This window comes from Mastomys coucha, unplaced genomic scaffold, assembly GCF_008632895.1.
Source record: "Mastomys coucha isolate ucsf_1 unplaced genomic scaffold, UCSF_Mcou_1 pScaffold12, whole genome shotgun sequence".
In the NCBI taxonomy this organism is placed as follows: domain Eukaryota; kingdom Metazoa; phylum Chordata; class Mammalia; order Rodentia; family Muridae; genus Mastomys; species Mastomys coucha.
Genome location: NW_022196894.1, coordinates 69368886 through 69391174, shown reverse-complemented (window position 1 = coordinate 69391174; position 22289 = coordinate 69368886). Strand labels below are relative to the sequence as shown.

Here is a 22289-nt window from a genome sequence, read left to right as displayed (position 1 = left end):
ATGCCATCAAATGTCATCCTAGATGGTATATGCTATCAAATGGATATGAATTATTACACACACGTGATTTTGCTGAAAACATTAATATATCAATGAAAAATGAAATATACCAACAGTCAATGTAGACAAGTTAATAAGATCAGACAAATTCATCTGAAATATTCATAGGAATAGTCACCACCTGAAGTTTTAGTTGAGCAAATGTCTCTGAGGTAAACGGAAAGCTAAGGAAACATCCTAAAGTGATGGGGTGCATGCCTCAATAGCAAAATGGTCAGTATTCACACAGATGAGCAGTCCTCTCTTAGCTCTAGGAAACCCCATTACAGATGTGTCTTTGTGAGCCTGTGGGGATGGAGCTGACTGAAACCTACCGATAACAGGATTAGAACTATAATGAACAAAACCTATTTTCTGGTGGCTGTTATTTTTACATCCATGCTTAGTCTCCCAAGAGAGAAAGTTTCCATTTTTTCTATTAGAATCAAGACAAACTGTGGATTAGTAGAAAGCTCTTTCACAATGTCAAATATTGATTGTCATAACACACAGTGAAAAGCAAATGTTGAAATGGACTGACAAGTTAGGCATGGACAAGAGAATGTATCTGAGAGAGAGAGAGAGAGAGAGAGAGAGAGAGGCTTTTGTACATAGGACAAAGAATAAATCAAAATAGGAAATCTAAAAGGAATATAAAAATCCACCAGTAAAAAGATGAAACATGAAGACTATGAATCAAATATTTATTTTAAGGGTTGATAGTACAGGAAGACAAAAGGTAATTACAGTGAACATCAACATACTATGCAACATTCCTTAATACATAGTTTGTAATTCATACCCTTTTATTCAAAACTTAAACTGGCAATTATCTTTAGTACACACTGATCTATCAATCTATAATAAATGAGGTGATTGATCTCTAGAACATGTAAATAAAAGCAAATTTTAGATTTGATTTTGCAGTCTAATATCATAATGGATCCCATTTCTGGCTTTGCACGGTACTGTGAATGATAACTGTCAGAGCATTTCCATTGACAAATTAAATAGGTTTATAATAGTGCTGAAATAAAATCATTCAAGCAGAGTCATGTTTTATAAACAGTACCACAAGCTGAGGGATAATATTACATGTACATTATTGTTATGTCTGCAGTCCTGGGTGGTAATGATTTTGACTGTAATTCATGGTGTGTTTCAGGGTGTAGAAGCAATAAAATATTGATCATCAGCATGTCCAGCCGTTATTCAGAAGATTAGATCAATTTATGAGAGGCAATAACTTGTAAATGAGTGACCTTCCAGAGGCCCAAAGTAATCCCTGGGTAAGGCCACTGTATGTAGGGTGCCAATGAAAGTTAAATTAGGACAACAGCTATTTAAATACAATGTAATTTTGATTTAAATGCATGCATTATTTAAGCTCCATATCTTTATAGTATTTAAAATGTTGCTGACTTTTGATACTACATTTAGAGATTTAAAAGTGTATACTCTTACTTAACTCACATGGAAGAACAAACAAAAAAGACAAAGATAAAATTATATTTATTAGGGTTCATAGAGAACTGGTATGTTTATAAACTATCAATTTAAACAACAGGAATGGGTTATTTTAAAAATTCAGCAGAAGTTCTTCACTTATAAAGATGGCAGAGTTCATTTCTTCTATAGGACATATGTTCACTTATTAGCCCACAGGGGAATGGAAGCCTGCTTAATTTTCTCCCAGCAACAGAAAACTCACTGAATGAAAATTATACAGTATTATCCAGATTTCCAAAATGTAATGATATTTCCTTGGGCTTTTGTTTTGTTTGTGAGATATTTGTCTCAATATAAATTTTCAGAACAAAGAAAATACAATGTAAGGAGGACCCACAAAGCTCCCTCAAGAAAGTAAAACTGTAAAAAAAAAAAAAAATCAGACTCCTTCCATGTCAGACCTTCTTGATGAGAAGAGAAAATCAAGTAATAAAACAATGTTAAAAGCCATATCTCAGACAGTAAGAAATTTATTAGAAATAATGCAATTAACATAATGCCTCAAGAGGAATAAATATGCATCATTTGATGAACACCATGCTTTTCTTAAAGTACTTAGGCATCATTATAGGACAACCCTCCTGATTAGAAGTACTTTACTCTGATCGATAGCTATAAGTAAGAGACTACATATTCATGAGGTAATTCTAGAAATGGTAAATGATAGCCTTACTATGCATATTTTAAATTTTCTATATTGAATTTTAAAGAGCATATGATTAGGTAATGAGAATATAGCTACAAAATGCATGCCTCACCTATAAACTATAGCCAAAATGCTGTTTCTTAAAAAGATAGGTTATGGCAAGACTTCAATAAGAAAAAATGGCATGCTGAAATCTTCAATGTAACATACTCATAACATTTTACAGCCCATGAATATGATATCCTCGACTATAAAGATGTGAAAATGGCAGCCAATAGGAATATAACATAAAGAAGAAAATTAAATTTTAAATGTGCAATGAACATAAAGATTAAATCATGAAAACTGATTTTAAATTAGATATATGTATTTTATGTGGACATGCAGAATGTTTTGGTACAATTTAGGCAACATTTTAATTAATCTCTGTGTGCAACGTATGTATGTTTGTGTACTTTGTGTATAGATAGGTGCACAAGATCACAGATTGAGGAGAATTAAAAGTCTTCCTTTATGGCACTCTACTCTCAGCTTTATTCTACTGAGACAGATTATGTGATCAGCACGGAAACTGCCTGTTTTGCCTAGCCTGTCTGCCCCATATCTCCCCAGATGCCACCCAATACCGCTATCAGATTCTGGTGTGTCCACACTTAATTATTTTTAAAAATATATTATAATATACTTATAGAATTTTCCCGTCCCTTTCATGCTTATGAATGCTGCCATATATTTCTCCTGTTCTCCTTCAAAGTTATGGATTCTTGGTAATTAATTGTTGTCACATGCACATGTATGTACATATTTGTTTATAAATATAACCTTCTCAATATGTATAACGTTATTTGTATGTTTTCAGGGCTATGAGACTGTGACTCCTAGTAATGTCAGAGGATACACCCCAAAAGATTCACCAATGTAACTACCTAAACATGAGCTGAACAAGGACAACAATAGGCATGCCAAAGTGGATGGGAGAAAGCCCATGTCGTCCTACACAAAGAATCACAAGCATCGAAGGAATGCTGAGAGTTATAGCAGTGCTCTCACTCAGTGAAAACACAATACAGCAGTTGGTCACTGAATCTCAAGGATGAGTCTGGTCTTGGCTGCTAGTGATGAGAATTCACCTCTTTTTCTTGCAAAACAAGTACTTCCTTGGACAAGTTGAACAATGCTATTATGAGTTCATGTCCTGTGTCTACTTACTGTTAAAGGAATGATAATAATAATAAATAATAATAATAATAATTTCATTTAATAAACACTACCCTAGATATAAAACAAGATCAAATGATGACAACATATATTAATTACTCAGTTGATGGAATTCATGGATGATAAAACTATTACTTATTACACAGAAATTAAAGATCTAGAAAGTTATTTATATAACAGTCCATAGTCTAAATATGGATTCAGTAGTTTTGTATAAATTTTAATCTTAGTTATAAATTATCAATGGGTAAATACTGTAAGGGTAGTAATAGAGTATTCATGTAAACATTTAGGGAAAATTCTGAAGTAGTCTTGTCATTGTGAATGGGTTGCAGAACATTACAGGATTCTTGCTGTCAGGAGTAATTCTTTCAGGTAGGCTTAGTGTCTCCTCCAGTTTATATTTCATCTTCAGTGTGTGCATCATTTTCATATAATACCTCAGAGGATCTGCACTGAAATTACTTTAAATTCCCAGATGAACTGTTACCATAGTATCATTTGATCATTCAAAATGCAAGCTATGATGATTTAATAAAATAATGGTAAGACCTCTTGAATTATTCCAATGTGAAGGATAACATGGAGCCTCAGCATAATTTCATACTTGTTCATGTTCCACTAAACTGTGGTGAATTGATGTGCACTGTATGAGGACACTAATCAGAGAAAGAAAGTATGCTAGAAAACTAACCAGGTGGTACTTGATTGTTTCCTCTTATTCCAAAGTTATGAAACAAAGAGGAGCAAAAAAATGCAAAAGCCTTTCTATTGTTTAAAGTGTTTTTTTTCTGAACAACTCTTCATAGATTTCATTGTTTCATGACTTAGTTTTCCAGGGATTGTGTTATATTAATGAAATATTGATATTATTTTGTCAGGTGTTTCTAGTAATATTTTATAATTTCATAAATTGCTTGGAATATACTTATTTAAAATATTTTAGCTTAATTGACAATACAAATTCTCTTGTTTTCCAACAGGACCTTAGGTGTGTATATATTATTCTAGTCCTTATTACAGCTTTTGTGCTTTCTGTACAGAACTTTTTAGGCTTATTTCAGCCATCATTAAAACTGAATTACTTTAAGAATTTTAGTCTTCAGTTTTAATTCATAATCAGAAACTAATTTAAGTTTCAGCTCTCTTCTTATTATAAATGCTCATTTAAATTATAATATGCTCTTACTGTATTTTCTAATGCCTAAATAATAACTTCATAACTAAAGTCAATGCCTCTTCTATCATTCGTTGTAATTATCTGCATTTTACCAATTAGCATTCTTACATTCATCAAAACTCTTGTCTGTGATGTAGCTCAGTGGGAGGATACATGTAATAACATGCATATGATTTATGTTCAATCCCTAGCAATACACTCACAAACATTTGATGATACAGTTGTATATTATAAACCCAGTGTGGTATTGCACATACAGAAAGATCAGAAATTCAAAGGTACATAAAGAATGGTACCCAAGTAGATTTGAACACTAAATTAATGAGATAAATATAATGGCTGTTCTGCCTTATTGCCTTGTCTTATCTTTTCAAGTGTGAGAAATGTGATGATATATTTGAGCTTTAAATCCTTATAAACAATCTAATAGACTGCAGAATCATCATTGTCATCTAAGAGGATATTTTACTTTTTAAAGAAATTCATAACTGTCTATTTCCTTGTTTATCTCATATTGTAATGGTGCTGTATGAACAGTTGTGATGGTCAGTTGTCTCATAGTTGGTACATGGATTTCTTCCATGGTTACAAGACAGATCTTTTATATTTTGTTAAATTTGAGTTTATTTGATCTGAGTTTGATAGGAAATTATGTCACATGCTTGAAATTATGTATTTTCTGTACAAATTAATATTTTCTGCTCACAATATATCAGGTCTGGTATCATGCACTACTTAGTAGTTCCATACATCTGTTAAGGGGATGCCATCACTATAGAATATGCTAAGGCTACTATGTTTGAAAAGCATAATTTTCTTGAAGTAACCCATCACCTCTGGCTCTTTCTGCCTACTCATTTTTTTGTAGATTCCTGAGTCTTGGAAGAAGGACTGTGACAAAGACATTCCACTTAGGACTGGATATTCCAAATTGTCACAGTTTCTGTGTGTTGTTTGGTGGTGTGCCTCTATGTTTCTATCTACTATAAGAGAAGAAGTTTCAGTGATGAGAGTAGTGTCATGAACTGATCTATGGGTACAGAAATATGCCACTTGGAATTATTTCATTGTGTCTTCATACAGTAGAATAATAAGAATGGGTTTCCATCTAGGATCTTTGACCTACCTAGACTCAGATTTCTAGGCTTCATCAATAGTGTTGGGTATGGCATATCTTATAGAGTGTTCCTTAATCCTAACAGTGGTTGGTCACTCCCATAACATGTCTACCATTCCTGCGCTGTTGTATCTTGTAACAGGTTACTATTGTTATTTAAGGGTTTTGTTGTTGGGTGAGATCTATGACTATGCTTTACTTTGGTAGCATGGATGTCTATTTTAAGAACTAGGAGCTCTAGTCAGCAGTGATGAAGTTTCCAGCTGAGTGCTAGCTTGATATCTTCATGGTCTATGAAACAAGAATCTGGTGTTCTTGTGACATAACAGAGTGATCCACATATGAATAAACAGAGGTGGAGATCCTATATACAAAACATCCACGAGTTCAAGCCAGTCAAAATTCCAGCCCGGAGAATGGAATGTGATCCCAAGTCTCATCATGAGCAAAGAAGCAATGATCAATGGATAACTGCTATGAGAGAGAAAATGTTTTCTTTTGTGGAGTGACATTGGCTATATCTACCATCTGCAGGCCAGGCCTCATGCTCAGCCGTAGTTGGTCAACACAAACCAATCCCTGTGGCTTCCCCAGACCCCTGCTTTGCTTTGTGTAAATGTATCTTTTGTTCACCAGATGTAATTGTCATCTTGGAGGTTTCCTGATGAATAAATTCACCCTTTCTAGCTCATTTTGAACTCTGGCTGGTTCAACTCAGCTGTTCTGTCTAAACTCCTTTTCCAAGCTAACTGATTCAAATTAGCTTCTCTAGGGTTCTGTGGGAATTGCTCTGCTTGGAAAAACTGCACTGCACTGACTGCATTCAAGTGAAAGGCTCAAAACTGAACCAAACTGAACTCCACTGCATTGCATGAGGTTAGCTGAACCACACTGACTGGACTGCTCTTTTCTCTGACTCTACACTGCTCTTAAGTAGCCTCTCTCTCCAGTCTGTTCTGATGAGACTTGGGAATATCCAATATCTGATTCATTCTGTCAAATCTTTCTCTGATAGTTCACTTTGTCTGCCCCTCAGTTAGAGGTCGTTGTTTGGGTTTCAGGTATGTCTGTATTCCAATCAGAAGGATTAAAGGTGTGTGGTGTGTCTGCATTCCAGCCAGATCACAAAGACATAGGTCTTTGGTTGTGATCTCTTGCCAGAACAGACTTACTGCTGAATTAAAATTCCTCTACATCTTTGGTTTTGGTTCTTGTTTTATTTAAGAGATGTAAATACTAATTAAACAAACAAGAACCATGAATTTGGGTAGATATCGTTGGGGGAAATTCCAGGAGTTGGAGAAAGGAAATATATTCATATGGTATTCTCAAGGAGTAAATAAAAATCAACTAATCTGATGCTACATGATCTCCATTTAATCTTATAAATTACCATATTGCAGGCCAGGCCTCATGCTCAGGCGTAGTTAGTCAACACAAACCAATCCTTGTGGCTTTTTCCCCCTGCTTTGCTTTGTGTAAATGTATCTTTTATTCACCAGATGTAATTGTCATCTTGGAGGTTTCATGATGAATAAATTCACCTTTTCTAGCTCGTTTTGAACTCTGGCTGGTTCAACTCAGCTGTTCTGTCTAAACTTTTTCAAGCTTACTGATTCAAGCTTACTTATCGCTAGTAGCAAACTCAGAAAACTCAAAGAGGCCTGATGATGAGGCAAATGTCTTTGATTAATAACACAGTTCATTTACTTCAAATCAAGCAATATGTTAAATAGTTAATTTGTTATAACTGTAAAATAGCTTATAAAACTGAAACAAGGGGAAAGCCCTTTATCATTAAAACAAACATGTTTGATGAGAAAACAAAACATATATTTATTTAGCAGTTACCTATTTTAACTGCTTGTTCTTACATAAATAGCATTGAGGAAAATGAGGGCTATGTCAGCTAAGTTTCATTCTCTACATCTCAAAATTTAGAATGCTTGACCCTAGATTATTGTAGTTGACCATCTTATGGTGGCCATAAGTCAGGCAGCAGTTTGGATGTCATTATCAATGACTGTGAAGTGATTTCCTGGTCATATTTACAGTGCCATATCAGTTGAGTTTTATGTACTTGAAAATATACAAATTGGTTTATATGTCCTTCAGAAATCTTCTGTGATTCCAGAATAATGGATGCAATTCTATACTATGTATAATTAGCTCTGATATGAAATAGTAGTGCTATTTCAAACTAAAACAAAATTTCAGGTGTAGATTTGACAGTCACAATAGGACTTTTACTACTGGAAGACAGGTCTTAGAAGGACACATACTTATGAAGTAGAAGAGAAAGTATTCAAGCAAAGATGTACTATTTCATGGAATAAAATAAATACTCTCAAAGAAATACCTAAAGGAAGGATTATGATGCATTACACCAAATTCAAGAACCTTGGCTGAGATCGAAAGAAACTTCAAAGCAAGAAGGTATTAGCTGACAACAGCATTGTATGGAACTTTCTTTAAGGCAGTGCCTCAAGAATTAATTCACAGTTACACTTTTCTTAGAAATTAGTAATTATAGGCAGAGTATGGTGGCATATGCTTTTAATCTCAACATTTGGGAGGCAGAGCCCAGTGAATCTCTAAGTGAATTTAAGATGAGCCTGATCTATATCACAAGTTCAAGGTTAGCCAGCAAATTTCACAACAACCACAACTACAGCAACAGCAACAATAACAACAGCAACAACAACAACATGTAATTATGAATCCTGACAACACAATTTTAAATGGTTAAAATTCTGTTCATTTGAAGAATATTATATCAGTTACACAAATTGTTAAAGGGGAAATAGCATCTGGTTTTAGTTAGTAGATACTTATGAATTGGTATTTATACATTATAGGAAAATTATAAAACCTCAAGAGGGGAAAATGTGAGTCATATAGGAAGACATCTTGAGGGTCAGGACATTTTGAGAAAAACTAGATGAAGTGAGCAATTACAAGTAAAGTTGAGAGGATATTAATAGGAAATGGTAAGAACATGCACTGTATATCTTTATTTTAAAAAGGTTTTGTATTTAAGTGTCACATCAACCTACTACCTTACCTTGATAACTTAAAACCTCTATTAAAAATGTCCATGAAAATATAATGTCATAATGTCAAAATTATCTTAATTTTGTGACATAACATTTTCTTGCTGAACAATTTCTAGATGTTAGCTGTACAAAAAGTTTAATGTATATGTTCACAATGTAAATGTGTATGTAAATGGATAGATTATAATATGGTGCATTATGTATACTTATATATTTCAAATACTTCAATATTTGAGATACAGTATCCTCACATCATTTTATATACCCAAGACAAACAGGAATTTGTCTTTTTCTCAAGTCAAGTTATGAATATGTTTTCCATATCTCAATTGTACAAAACAAAATTTTTATTTTCTGAAATACTGAACAAATAAAGAGAACCAATTTCAAAGCAATTCTTGTGTGTGAAGCTTTGGCAGGAGCATGTCTATTTATACAACAAAGGGCACTTGCATTTTGGATAGAGAATCAAGTCAAGTAACAAAAGAAAGCAGAATAAATGGAGGCTCAATGAAACCAAGGGAAAAGCAGTTGACTGAAGTAATGACAATGTCCAAGGTAAATAGAGAGCTTTTCCACCAACAACTTTCTCAGTCCTCAGGCATAATTACAACAGCTGTACCATATAGACTCTATCACTCATAATCTAGGATAGTGCCTTTTTCTATTAACCAAGCAATAGAGAAACAAAAATTACTTATCCCAGTCCATATGAGGCACTCCACTTGCTGCGATGAATTCTGATGGCTTAATTAGAGAGGCTGCATGGCACATGCGGTTTTGCAAACCAGTCTCATCACCAAGGCCATGTCATCAGACAGAATGTGCCTGTGTTCTGAGGCAGATTGCTAATACAAGTTTTTGCATTGAGTGTCTTTGGGCTAACTCTTTTAGTTTGCTTCCATCTACTCAAACAATTAAATAAAGCTTCACACTAGAAAACCAAAGCTAATGAAGACATTCCGAATTGAAGTACAGCTGGCAATTTCTCTAGTTATTTAGATCTTAGCTTCACCTAAATGATGGGTGCCAGAAAGCCACAAGCACTGATTATTCTGTTTTGTATTTGTTCTTCCAAACAGGATATTCACAAGGAGAGACTTTCTGATTCTTGGTAATGTTCAAAATATGGATATGTTTCCATCACTGTATCATGGAACATAATAATCAGATACACTAAAAGAAGGTTTTCTATATAGTATTTAATACAAAGCAGAATTCTTGGGTGGCAGAATTACCCTCCAAATTATTATCTTTCATATACTTTTTCAGTCTTTAGTCTACAGCTCTTATACAACTATCCTTTAGGAATGTCCTTGCCAATAACATGTATGACAATGACAAAGGCAACTACTATTTATATTGATACAAAAGCTAAGATAAAATTCTTCATGTATGTGAATATATGCAAATGTGGGCATGGTGAATATAAAGAGAATTTGAACTCATTAGAAAACTGAGTTTATCAACATCTACAAGCCAAATACTGACTCCACAACTATACAGTTACATGATGTTTCATTTTGAAATTTGTGAGTAGCGTGTGGTAATAGTTTAATGATAATTTATACTAAGTCCAAATCACTCCAAGGCATTTGGTGCCTGCTTTATCATTGGAGGACATCATCTATGGATCATACTTGACAATTATCTTTTCTTTATCTCACTTTTCATTCACTCAATTCTTTGGAAAATTATTATAAATTTAGTCTCCTTTTTCATCTCTATTATTTAATCAAAATGAATTGTTCACTATGATTTCTATTTCTTCATAAATTTGAAATAGACATTCAATAAAAATTTCTTTGAGGTTTTAGATATAAGGAACACAATTGAATATATTTGAGAGTGTACTCTCAGGTCTATCATTCTTACAATTTATAGCAATTAGAAAATAAGTTGTAAATTAAAATTTAATATTATACTTTATATGAAAATTTCAATTCAAAGATATACTGCCTCTCACAGAGTTATAGGCCAATCTTATAAATAATGACTATTGAACAAAACATTATTGAATCAATAAAATATGGAAATTAGTATATCATCTGCTTTCTTGATGTATTGTCTTTCTGTGTGTGCATGCACACTCCCACTGAGTTTTAATTAGGGTGACTTTTATAAGCTGGTGAGCTTACTGTGGATGGACAACTTCTCAGCTGCTGTACTACTGAAGAGTATAAACTCCCTCCCGTGTATCATTATTCTAATTAGTATAATATTCTTGTGTCTCCTGTTCTTAATATTTAACGTCTTATTAATCAGAACCACAGGGTAAGCTTCTCAGCATGGTTAGGATTGTTTATACAATGCACAATTTTAGATTATTTGTTACATTTGCAAAACTTCTTCAGCATGTACTCCAACAAATAAAGTTTTACACTGATGAATATTAAAGAAATAAAGAATTGGAGAACAGTCCTTAAAATGAAGAACTATGCCTTCTTATACACAAAACGTTGTCCTTTGGCATGATCCTATATTCATCCTCCAATTACAACTTCCCACCTTTGTACAAATAAAGCTAAAACCTCTATCAAATTACCTGGCCCTAAATAGGCACCTAATAAGTGTTGAACTTTTCAGAGCTTTTTATTGTTGTTGTTGCCACACTGTCAGTATGGTCAGTGAAGCTTCCTTAATCTCATTGAGACTTTCTGGACTCCAGCAAACAGCTGGCTATATGTACTACTGGAAGTACAGCAGTACTTCTCTTTACATGGTTCTTTTCATAGCTATCAATCTTGCTTATCATTCTGGTTTGAGTCTTGCCATAGTTTTTGTTTTACTTTTTATGGTTTATTATACTTTTAGTTACTATGTAATTCCTCAGTTATTAATCTAAAGTTGTGTATTGGGCTTATGCCATGTCTCTAAACAGGATAAATTCAGTGAGAAGAAGGGGCTCTGATGTCTCCTGTAGTAAATGTTCCCACATACTCCTCAAATTTCTTGCAAGAGACAAGTCTTAGGGTAACTCTTATGCTCAAATAAATAAAAAGTATGAATTTGTTTCTTTACATAATTTAGTTTCAATTCAATGTAAAGCAATTCTAATATGTTGTTTTGATGCAGTCAAAAGTTTTAGTTTGTATCTTCAAATGAGAAAGCAGAAAATAAATACACAATAAAAAGCAAAATAAAAAACACCCAAGAATCATCTAGAAACAGTCTTGAATACAAATGAAAATGTGATTTTATTACTATGATAATTTTTAAAATGTTTTACAATTAAGAGTCATCTGGTATTATTAAGTATCAAATATTAAAGGCAAATATATCAGTACAGGTATAGGAAAGGTCACAGAAGTACCACTGTTAAGCATATTAATGACTTCAAAATAAAATATATTACAATTTTAACAATTGCAATTTTGAGATACAATGATCTAAACTTGCATACAGTGGAAATTAAAGCATGGGATTACTTTATTCTGGAGCAAGGCATTCTTTCCTAAAGGATAGCCTACATAGCATTACATAGCCTATGTAATGCTAGGAAGATGATTCACCATGAGAAATATGAATATTCCAAGTTCGCCCAAACTGATCAAAAACAAATACTTACTGAGCAAGTCATAAATTTGACTATTTTATGATAGTTTTCCTTCATCTATTAACATAAAATCCTCAGATATAGTAAATATTTTATGTGTATTCTACATATGCTTAACATTAGCTCAAACTGTGACTAAATTGATGATTTTTTAATTTCCTATGGTCAAACAATGATCTGAACTCTTTAGACGCCTGTAAAACTGTGCATTCAGAATTAGATTCTTTATTTCTGATTTTTGCCCATGAAACAGCACAGAGACAAGCCTTTCCAATTCCAAGGATGCTTTCATTACGATCTAAAACACCAACAGCTCTTCTCATAACATCTCTCTTGGTACATGATTGTACTAGATCCACATAGCTTCAATATTTTAGTTTAAGATACACTGTTACAAGAAAAAAACTAACTTTGTTGATCAAAATGTTGTTGATTGATTCTAAATTGGTAGTGCAGTTAAAAACTAAAACAATAATGCTTCTTACAGCTGTGTGATCTCTCTAGATTCTGAATGGCCACATTTACTAGTTATTATGCATGGTTACTCTATCATTGAAGTCAATCAAAACTTTTGAGAATAATTTTCTTGTGGATTAATATGAATAAAATTAGTTTTTAAAGGTTCCAAAAGAAATACTTAATTATCTTCTGATCTCATATTTTTTTTACTTTTAAAATAGTAATTATACAAAGGTATTTAAATGACTTATCTAATTTTAAATATCAACAGAAAATTTGTTTTTCATGGGTAAACTCCAGTGTAAGAACTAAGAAGAAACAGGGATTGTAAGACAAAATATGATTTCTTGTGTTTTTTTTTTTTTTTATAAAAAGCCTTCTTTTCTGCAATATTACAATTACAGGGACTATTCAGACAGTAATAACACTTAGTTCCTACCAATTACCATCCTTGGGGTATAATACCAAGGTGCTGACGTGTTGGAGGACAGACAAGTGAGAAGGGGAGGTAGTTAATCATTCCAGAAAATCTCACACTCAAGGCTGTTGACATGAGCCAGGGCAAAGGGAATAACCATGTCAGCAGCTGCATCACTAATGAAGGACAACACAGCCACACAGTCACAGAATGAAGAGCAAAAAGAATAAATCACGCTCCGAAGTGGGTTGGCTAATGCATTCATACACAAGTAGAACCCTGTAGGCTTCTCTTTGTGCTTTTCCGTTGCAAAGCTTGCCATGTAAACTATAAATTGAACATTTTTCTCATTCACTTTCACCATAGGTAAGATTGAGGACTTTAAAATACATCATTTAACCCTTTTCTTTATCCTCTTTTTTTGCATCTGTTGCAATTAAGGTTCATGTTTAAAATGTAAAGATCGGAAATCTGTAAACTTTCACATTACCAGCAATTAAAGGAGCATGTGATGTAGCTATGGCTTGATGTGCTTCAAGAGATAACCTAGACTGATTTATGCACATTTCATATACAAATTATACATGAATAAATTATCAAACTAATGCCTGCCAGTGCTTTAATAAAGAGGAGGTGCTAGTGGATGCTAATAAAATAAAGTAAACTCAAATAATTGGAACATCTCAAATAGTCTAATAATTTCCTTCATGATTCTCTTAAACCCTAATCACTCTTTTCCAACAATAGTCTCCCTTGATCTAAATATACAAATAATTGATGTTTATCACATAGGTCCATCACAACAATACCTTTGCATATAATCTTGTAAAGCCTAATGAAGAATTCAAAAGTTTCACATATAAGGAGACAAAGCAAAAAATGGCTAAACTACCAATGTATCACAATGGCAAACATTTCATTTAAATGGAATATTAGTATTGAATAACAACTAATTAAGCTGAAGTCCATATTATTGGTGAGAATTCAAATAACTTCCATTTGGGGAATGTATTTAATTGTCCCTTTCTATTTAATTCTAATGTATCTTCCTTAGCTAGGTAACTATGCTGATAACTTGCTAAATCTAGGCCTAAAAATATATACCTCTTATTGCTTTAAAAACAGTTAAGACATTTTTATTCATGTCACTATTGAAATATTTCACTTATTAACTTAAAGGAAAGTGGAGGTAATTACTTGAATTAGAAACTACTTGCTTTCAAAGATATGGATGCTTGATCTTTAAAATCACCCCCATATTTGTTCCCTCTGAGATATGCTAATAATTCCAGATCCAGGATTTAAAGAACATAATAACCAGAAAATAAGCCAGAAAAACAGCAAAATCTGTTCTTCACTTCATGCGACATTAATGAGGGAGCATCAGCCTGAAGATGATAGGTCCTTTCTGTAGATTATCTAGCCTTCTTATCCTGGACCCAGAGCTCATAACAGAGGTAGTTATCAAAATGACTACTGCTCTGCAGGGGTCCCTTTGAAAAGCAAAGAGCATATTTCTTTTGACAGACAAATTACTTTGAAATAATTTTGAACTCTATGATCTTGACAAAAAAAAATAGTCGCTTTTAAACTGTGTGGATTCCATTCATAGGTACACCTGTTTCCTTGAATGAAGAAGCTGCCTTAAAATAAGCTCCTGTAACCAATATCTTTGCTACATCTTTAACTGATAACCAACCTATCTCATTTGTGATGATTTTTATATCATAACCTTGGGGTTGTTTAATATTCTACAAAATAGCACAGTTAAGGCATTTTATAAAAATGCTATTTTAATTCCATTACAATGTATTCAAAGAAATAGTGTTCTAAATTCACCCACAACAATGGTAATTATAGAAGAAACACTGCATCATAGTACCTTTACATTCTGACATTGTTCACCTTGCTAAGTAGCCAGTTCTAAAGCTAATTTCATTCTACATTTATGTCCCTTTTCTAAGGTGTTCCCATGTCTTCTTTGTAAGGAAGTCTTGTTCGTTCTCTCTCTCTCTCTCGCTCTCTCCCCCCTCTCATGCATTGCACATCTTTCTCTTCTGTAATTGTTCTTCCAGTACGCAATTCAGTTAAGTACTATAACTCTATGCTTTACCAACATTAAGTGCTTTTTGTACGTTTTCTTGAAGGTCTACATATTCAAATGGTCACTTCTATCCTGATACTTTGCAACACATACGTACTCTAAAGCAATCATTCACACAGACATATAAGTTACACAGAACATGAAGACATCTTGTTTAGGACACATATGAAAGAAAAGATTTTAAAAGCAAAAAAAAAAAAATACCGTTTGACATTGATGAAACAAAAGCATCCCACTTACCTGGAATAAGCTGGGCCAGGGGGAGATGCTTTTTTGATAGAGTGAGGAGAGATATCATGACCAGAAGAGGAAGATGTTTCCATTTCATCTTTATCCCTCCCTTACATTACACCAGCCAGCGACACAGATGTATGTTATCTGGGGAGATTTAAAAAAAATCACAAAAATCATTCCTTTTAAATGAAGTAAAAAGAATACATAAAGTATGGTGCAAAAATCTGTAGTTCATATAGATTTGACAGTCCACTTTTAAGATGATAAATGATTTTTAAATGAATACAGGTCATACAAATTATATTCCATATATTGTGTCACCCCACACACTTATTCATCTGTTTGTTTTCCATGATTTCTGTTTACCAAACTCAAGTGTGGTTCAGACTTTGGGCTATCTAGTCAGAAGAATGATAGAAATTTAAAATAAAATATTTCGAAGAAATTTTAGAAAAATACTGAAGTTGTTCTAAACTGTTAGTTGTTAGTTTTCCCACTTTTGATTTATACAATAATTTGATTTATACAATAATTGATGCAGAGAGAGGTCTACTGCAAACACTAGTTGCATAGAACTTGGCACTGTGGCTCAGGAAATTCTTACGATTCTTGGAATATATACCATGCATATAGGGACAAAACTGAATATCTAAAGCAAATTAGATATTTGTTAATTTTAATTCATTTTTAGACAGATATTAGTCACAAGTGAATTATATATTATCTTACCTTTCACAAGATTACAAATAAGTATTTAATTTTGATTTCCCTTCAGCTTAGATAAGACATACCTAACACGCACTAAACTGTAATTTTTCCTTAAAGTCTCAATCATTCAAAAACTGCTTATTATTAGCCTGGAATTGTAGATAAGCTGAAGAAAAACTCAAAGACTTGTTGCCCAGCTCCCAAATGTATTAAAAACTCAAAACCACGTTAATGACAGTAATTCAGAAACAAACATGTTAAAGAAATGAATGGAGTTTGTATTGTAAACACAGAAGTAAACTGGTCATGGAGACATGTAATGTAGTATCCATAAATGGCATGAAGATTAGACAGACCTCATGAGAGAAGTTATGGAAAATTATGAATGATGCTATAGGAATTATATAAATATCTAATTACTTTTCCATAGAAGTAGCAGCATATTTTAAAAGCTAGACTTTTAAAAGGGAGATAATTAACCTATGATGAACATGAAATAACAGTTTACAATATAAGAAAATATAAACAAATGTATATTTACATATGTACATATATATCTTAGACTATATTCTATATTCTATAGTTCTTGTGAAAAATTGTACTGTATATAGAGAAACTTCATAACAAAAATATGTATCCATATATTCATGCATACATTCTCTAATAATAGATTTATATATTCACCACCATATTAGGGGAATTGTTCTTTGCATATAAGAGAGTTTTCCAGGATATAATAGTACAGATATTAGAAAAGAGGAGAAAGTTAAGGTGACTCAGCTAATAGAGGTGCTGCCAAAAATCCTGACTGTCTATGTTCAATCCCAAGAACCCACATGTCCTGCAAAGGTTTTGTTCTCTAATCTTTACACTACATTGTGGTACACATATACTGACATGGGTACACATATGTGGTGGTGAAGGGATGGATAGATACATTTTAGAGTCCCAAACTGGGAGGTAGAAATATCTTCTTATTCATTTAATTATTAAACAATAAATCAATCGGATACTATAGAGAGTACTTTGTTTACAGTTATTCGACCCTTAGTTTTTGTGACACTCAATATGCCAACTGCAGAGAAAATGACTTATAACTGTAGATTTATCTGCACCTGGCTATGGCCATTTGTTATGCTGGAGCACCGCCATCCTTTCTCTGACACTTATAACTGTAGAGCTCATTTGCCCAGGGCTCCTGAGCAAAGTACCAACCGCTGCCAAATCTGCCTTCCCTGGGTTGTTTGGGGATGAATTCTTTGCTCAAAAACTCTGTAAACATGTCTTACCAGAGCTAGAATTTCACCTCAAATAAATAATATCTGCTACAATGTTTACACATGTTGTAAGCGTGTCTGTGTCTTGAGGCCAGTCTTGTTAAAACAGTCTTGACCCCGGTGTGACAATCATAAGTGATATTTGGCACCTACTTATCTTTTGTGCATTATATGTGCTGAGTGTCAAGGGATAGATTAGACTGACAGATGGTCACAGGCAGAGGTGAAAATCTCACTGGTACTGATTTGCCCCAGAGGCTCTGTTTTAGGTTGTCCACTCAATATTCTCCGCTATAGTCATTTTCCTAAGTGAAGAAGGATTGCTTTCCTTCAGAAAGTGTGTAAGTAAGGTGCATCCTGGGCATTTCAGCTCGGCTAGGCTTTCATATCACGTTTCCCTTCCCCATAGTTTTGTGCTTGCCTAAGGAGTTTCTATTTTCATTTCTTCTCCAATATTGAATTAGTTCAGAGGGCAGTAGATATCAGACATGCTGTTGTGGAATAAACAACAAATCTTTGATTTCCTAAATTTATGTAAGCACTTTTGTCTCAAACTGGAATGCAAACAAAAGTGTACATGGATCTAGATGCTACTGGTGATTTGAAAGGATAAAATGATTACTTCTTAAATCAGTGGTGCTCAACCTTCCTGATGCTTTAACCCTTTAATACAGATCTTCCTGTGTTGGTGACTCCCAAATATAAAATTATTTTTGTTGCTATTTCATAACTGAAATATTGCTACTATATGGGTTGTAATGTAAATATCTTATGTTTTCTGATATTTTCTTAGGCAACCCTAGTGAAAGGGCCATTTGACTCTCAAAGTGGTAATGACACACAGGTTGAGAACTGCTATGTATAACTATAGTGTCATATTTACCAGAATTAAAAATTTTCTTTAGCATTGCTGATATGCTCTATTTTATTTTAATAGATATATTCAATTTATTAAGATGATAGTTAATTTAACTAGGACAAATTGTATTACTCCAGGGTACTTACTAATTTAAGTCTCTATTATATTTTGTATATTCCTCAAATAAATTTGTATCAACTAAGGGCAAATGATTTAAAATTACATATTAAGTGCCTACTGATATCAGATAAATTTAAGATATTGAATCCAAATCCAAAATGGCACTTATTATATGCTATAGTCCATAGAACTTCAGTACAACCAAAAAGGACTGGCAAAAATTCAAATGAAATGATTCTTAATGATGCTCTGACAGATCACTGCCTGTCCACTCGTCATCAGACAGGCTTCCTTAGGCAGTTGGGTTGTTGCAGAGTCCCATGGCCAGCCATTAATGCAGACAGAGAGTATAAAATGGAGCTCTTGGTGGGTTTGGTCCCTTGGGAGAAGGGAAGGAAAGATTCTAGGACCTCCTGTCAGTGGGAATGGGTGTATCTTGGTGGGTTTGTGGACCTCCTGTCAGTGGGAATGGGTGTATCTTGGTGGGTTTGTGGACTTTCTGTCAGTGGGAATGGGTGTATCTCTGACTCTTTGGCTTGCTCTTGAGATAATTTCCCTGATGTTGAGTTACCCAGTCAAGCCTTGATAGGAGGGCCTTTGCCTTGTCTTATTTTGTCATTTTTGGCATATTTGGTTGTTGACTTTTCAGGCCTGCTCCTTTTTGAACTGAAATGGAAGGACCATGGTCTGGGGGAGAGGGGTGGAGATGGGGAGCCGGGAGGAGCAGTGAGAGAAGAAACAGCTGGTCGGGGCATGCAATATATGAGAGAAGAATCTATTTTCAATAGAAAAGGAAAAAAATGAGGTATTGTAATGTACATAATGTTTTGAAGTAGTTTACATTTTCAGCAAAATTAAATGGAAGACCAAGGGTAAAATTTCTCCTTTCTCTTTTCGTGCACACACGTATCCTCTCACATTATCATGCCCCATCAAAAAATGACATTTGTATGGACAAATCATTATGACTCAAGTCCATGAGGTATTTAGTGCTCATTCTTGATGTTTAACATTTAGCTTATTAGTCAAGTATAAAACAATTATCACTATTACATTATGCCTCAGCATAAGTTTTTCTTCCCAAAATATTCTCAAAGATTTGATTCATCATCTCTTTCTCTGTATTCATTAACACTGATGGTTTTAGTGGCTCTGAGGTTGTGCTTGTTCCAACACTGCCCAGAAGTATAATCAGACAGTGCATAAGTTGTCAGACTTGCTTCCTTTAGTTATATGCATGTGAGATTTCTCATGATATTTCCATGGTTTGAAAAGTCACTGTGTTTTCAGCATTGAGTGGTATTCCATTATCAGCATGTCCCATGATTTGTTTAACATCTTGGTTGTATCTAAATTTTGGCAACTATGAATGAAGTTGCTGTACATATCCATGAGCAGAATTTTTTAAGTTCTATTTCCAATGTGTGTTTTTAACTCATATGACTGAATAAGAATTTTAGCTTGTTGTTTTACATGAGAATATTAAGTCGAGTGTTCAAAAGCCTGCCAAAGCATCTTTCGATATGACGATGCTACATTGCAAAACAACAGAAGTAACTCCTTGCCAGCAGTTGGTATTATCAGTGGTCTGCATGCCGCCCATCCTGTGTGAGACGGAATAGGATGAGATGGAATGAGGTCTGTAATCACGGTGGGAGTGGTGGAGTATGTATGGACTATGGTGGAGTATGGACTATGTACTTCTGGGTAGTGAATGGTATCTAATCCCTCAGAGCATGTTTTGCAATTCTGTTTACCTTCACCAGCACCATGTATACCAAAGATGGTTGACTCACTTCTTAATTATTTAGTTATTTTGCTTACTATCCTGTTTGGGAGATTGCAATGTTGTTGTGTGTTTTTCATGTTTTACATAACAATCCATGACTAACCTCATCTCTTACAATTGTTTCTTATTTTCCTTTCCTGGTCCTTGCATTTGACTGATTCTGTCTCTTCTGGAGCAAAATGTGGAATTTTAAGGAGGTTCAGCTCCTTTATTTACTTTGACATAACTTAAAATTCTATATGTTTAAGTCACCATTCTATAGGAAAGTACTCTTAGGTTGGGGTGTAGCCTTTTTGGAAATTAATCACACTTCTAGGAATATTAACACTGACAACTTATTTTAGGGTAAATGCCAGCTAACTGTATTTTTGAAATGCAATTTAATTGTGATATATATATATATATATATATATATATATACACACATATATGTGTTGTGTAAGAAATATAAGATAGCATTTTGCAAGTACAGGATTTTGCAAGTTAAAGTAACTATTTTAATGTGAATGTGGGCTCTATCATTTAGCAATATTATTCGACTTTTGGAAAAATTTTGTTCTTTTAGTTGTATTTACTTAAAGTTAATGATGGAATAATAATAAGCTCATGAAATGTACGACTGACCCATCACAATCATCATCATCATCATCATCATCATCATCATCATCATCAATACCAGGACATAATTTACTGACACCCTTTGTATATGTGACTGTGAGAGTTTATGCTCTGTTTTATGATATCAGTTAAGTTGGTATTACAATCACCAGTTTCAAATGACAATGATGAGCTCACCTGAGGGCAGTGACAGCATTGAACTTGGATTGGTATTTACACTTTACTTGACATTTAAATAGTATTTTATAAGCTTAATTTGCATGACTTTATAATTATGACTTATATTAATAGCATTTATTGAGATATGTCTTATACATAATGAAATGAAATCTAAAGTTCAGTATTGAAAAATTAATGAAGGTATTAACCATCTACTCCAATTTAGATAAAGATTCTTTTGACAAGACCTTGTTGTCAAAAATCTGATATGCCATATGCATGTGCAGTCATGTATAAACTTTGCCAAAGCACATTTAAGGAAAAATCTAATAATGTGTTCCAATTTCTGTTTTTAAGAGTTTCCTCTCTTCCTCTCTCTCTCTCTCTCTCTCTCTCTCTCTCTCTCTCTCTTTCTCTCTCTTTCTCTGTCTCCCTCTCTTTCCCTCTCCCTCTCTCTCTCTGTCTATCTCCCTCTCTCAATCTCTCTCTTTCTCTCTCTCTCTTTCTCTGTCTCCCTCTCTTTCGCTCTCCCTCTCTCTCTATCTTCCTCTCTCTCACTCTCCCCCTCTCTCAATCTCTCTCTTACTCTCTCTCTTTCTCTCTCTCCTATAAACTGCAGATTTTATTCCCCTCCCAGTCCACCTTCCAACTATTCCACAAACCATTACTTACTCCCCACTCCCCTGTCTTCATGTGAATGTCCCCACCCCACCAGACCTCTAAACTCATTCCCTGGGGCCACCAGTCTCTTGAGGGTTAGAAGCATCTTCTCTGACTAAACTCAGATCTGGCAGTCCTCTGCTCTATATGTGTTGGGGTCCTCATATCAGCTGGTGTATGCTGCCTCATTGGTGGTCCAGTATTTGAGAGATCTCAGTGTCCAGGTTAATTGAGACTGCTGGTCCTCTACAGGGTCACCCTTCTCCTCAGCTTCTTCCAGCTTTCCCCTAATTCAACCACAGGGTACACCAGCTTCTTTCCATTGGATGGGTGCAAATATCTGAGTCTGGCTCAACTGTTAGTTGAGTCTTTCGGAGGGCAGTCATGATATCTTCCTTTTGTGAAAGCTCCATAGCCTCAGTAATAGCGTCAGGCCTTGGGACCTCCCCTTGAGCTGGATCCCTCTTTGGGCCTGTAACTGGACCTTCTTTTCCTCAGGCTTCTCTCCATTTCCATCCCTACAGTTTTTTCAGACAGGAATAATTATGGGTCAGAGTTTGACT

The 22289-nt window shown here is 34.1% G+C and overlaps 1 protein-coding gene across 6 annotated transcripts in view; it reads right to left on the bottom strand.

The window, feature by feature from the left end:
• Window positions 1-22289, bottom strand: part of Robo1 (roundabout guidance receptor 1) — a 1018630-nt gene that overhangs the window by 887153 nt on the left and 109188 nt on the right. For all 6 annotated transcript variants that reach the window (XM_031364239.1, XM_031364236.1, XM_031364243.1 and 3 more), the window contains exon 2: window positions 15543-15680. In XM_031364239.1, coding sequence (XP_031220099.1) covers window positions 15543-15630 — 88 coding nt within the window. In that variant the 5' untranslated portion in view covers window positions 15631-15680. The remainder of the gene's footprint in view (window positions 1-15542; window positions 15681-22289) is intronic.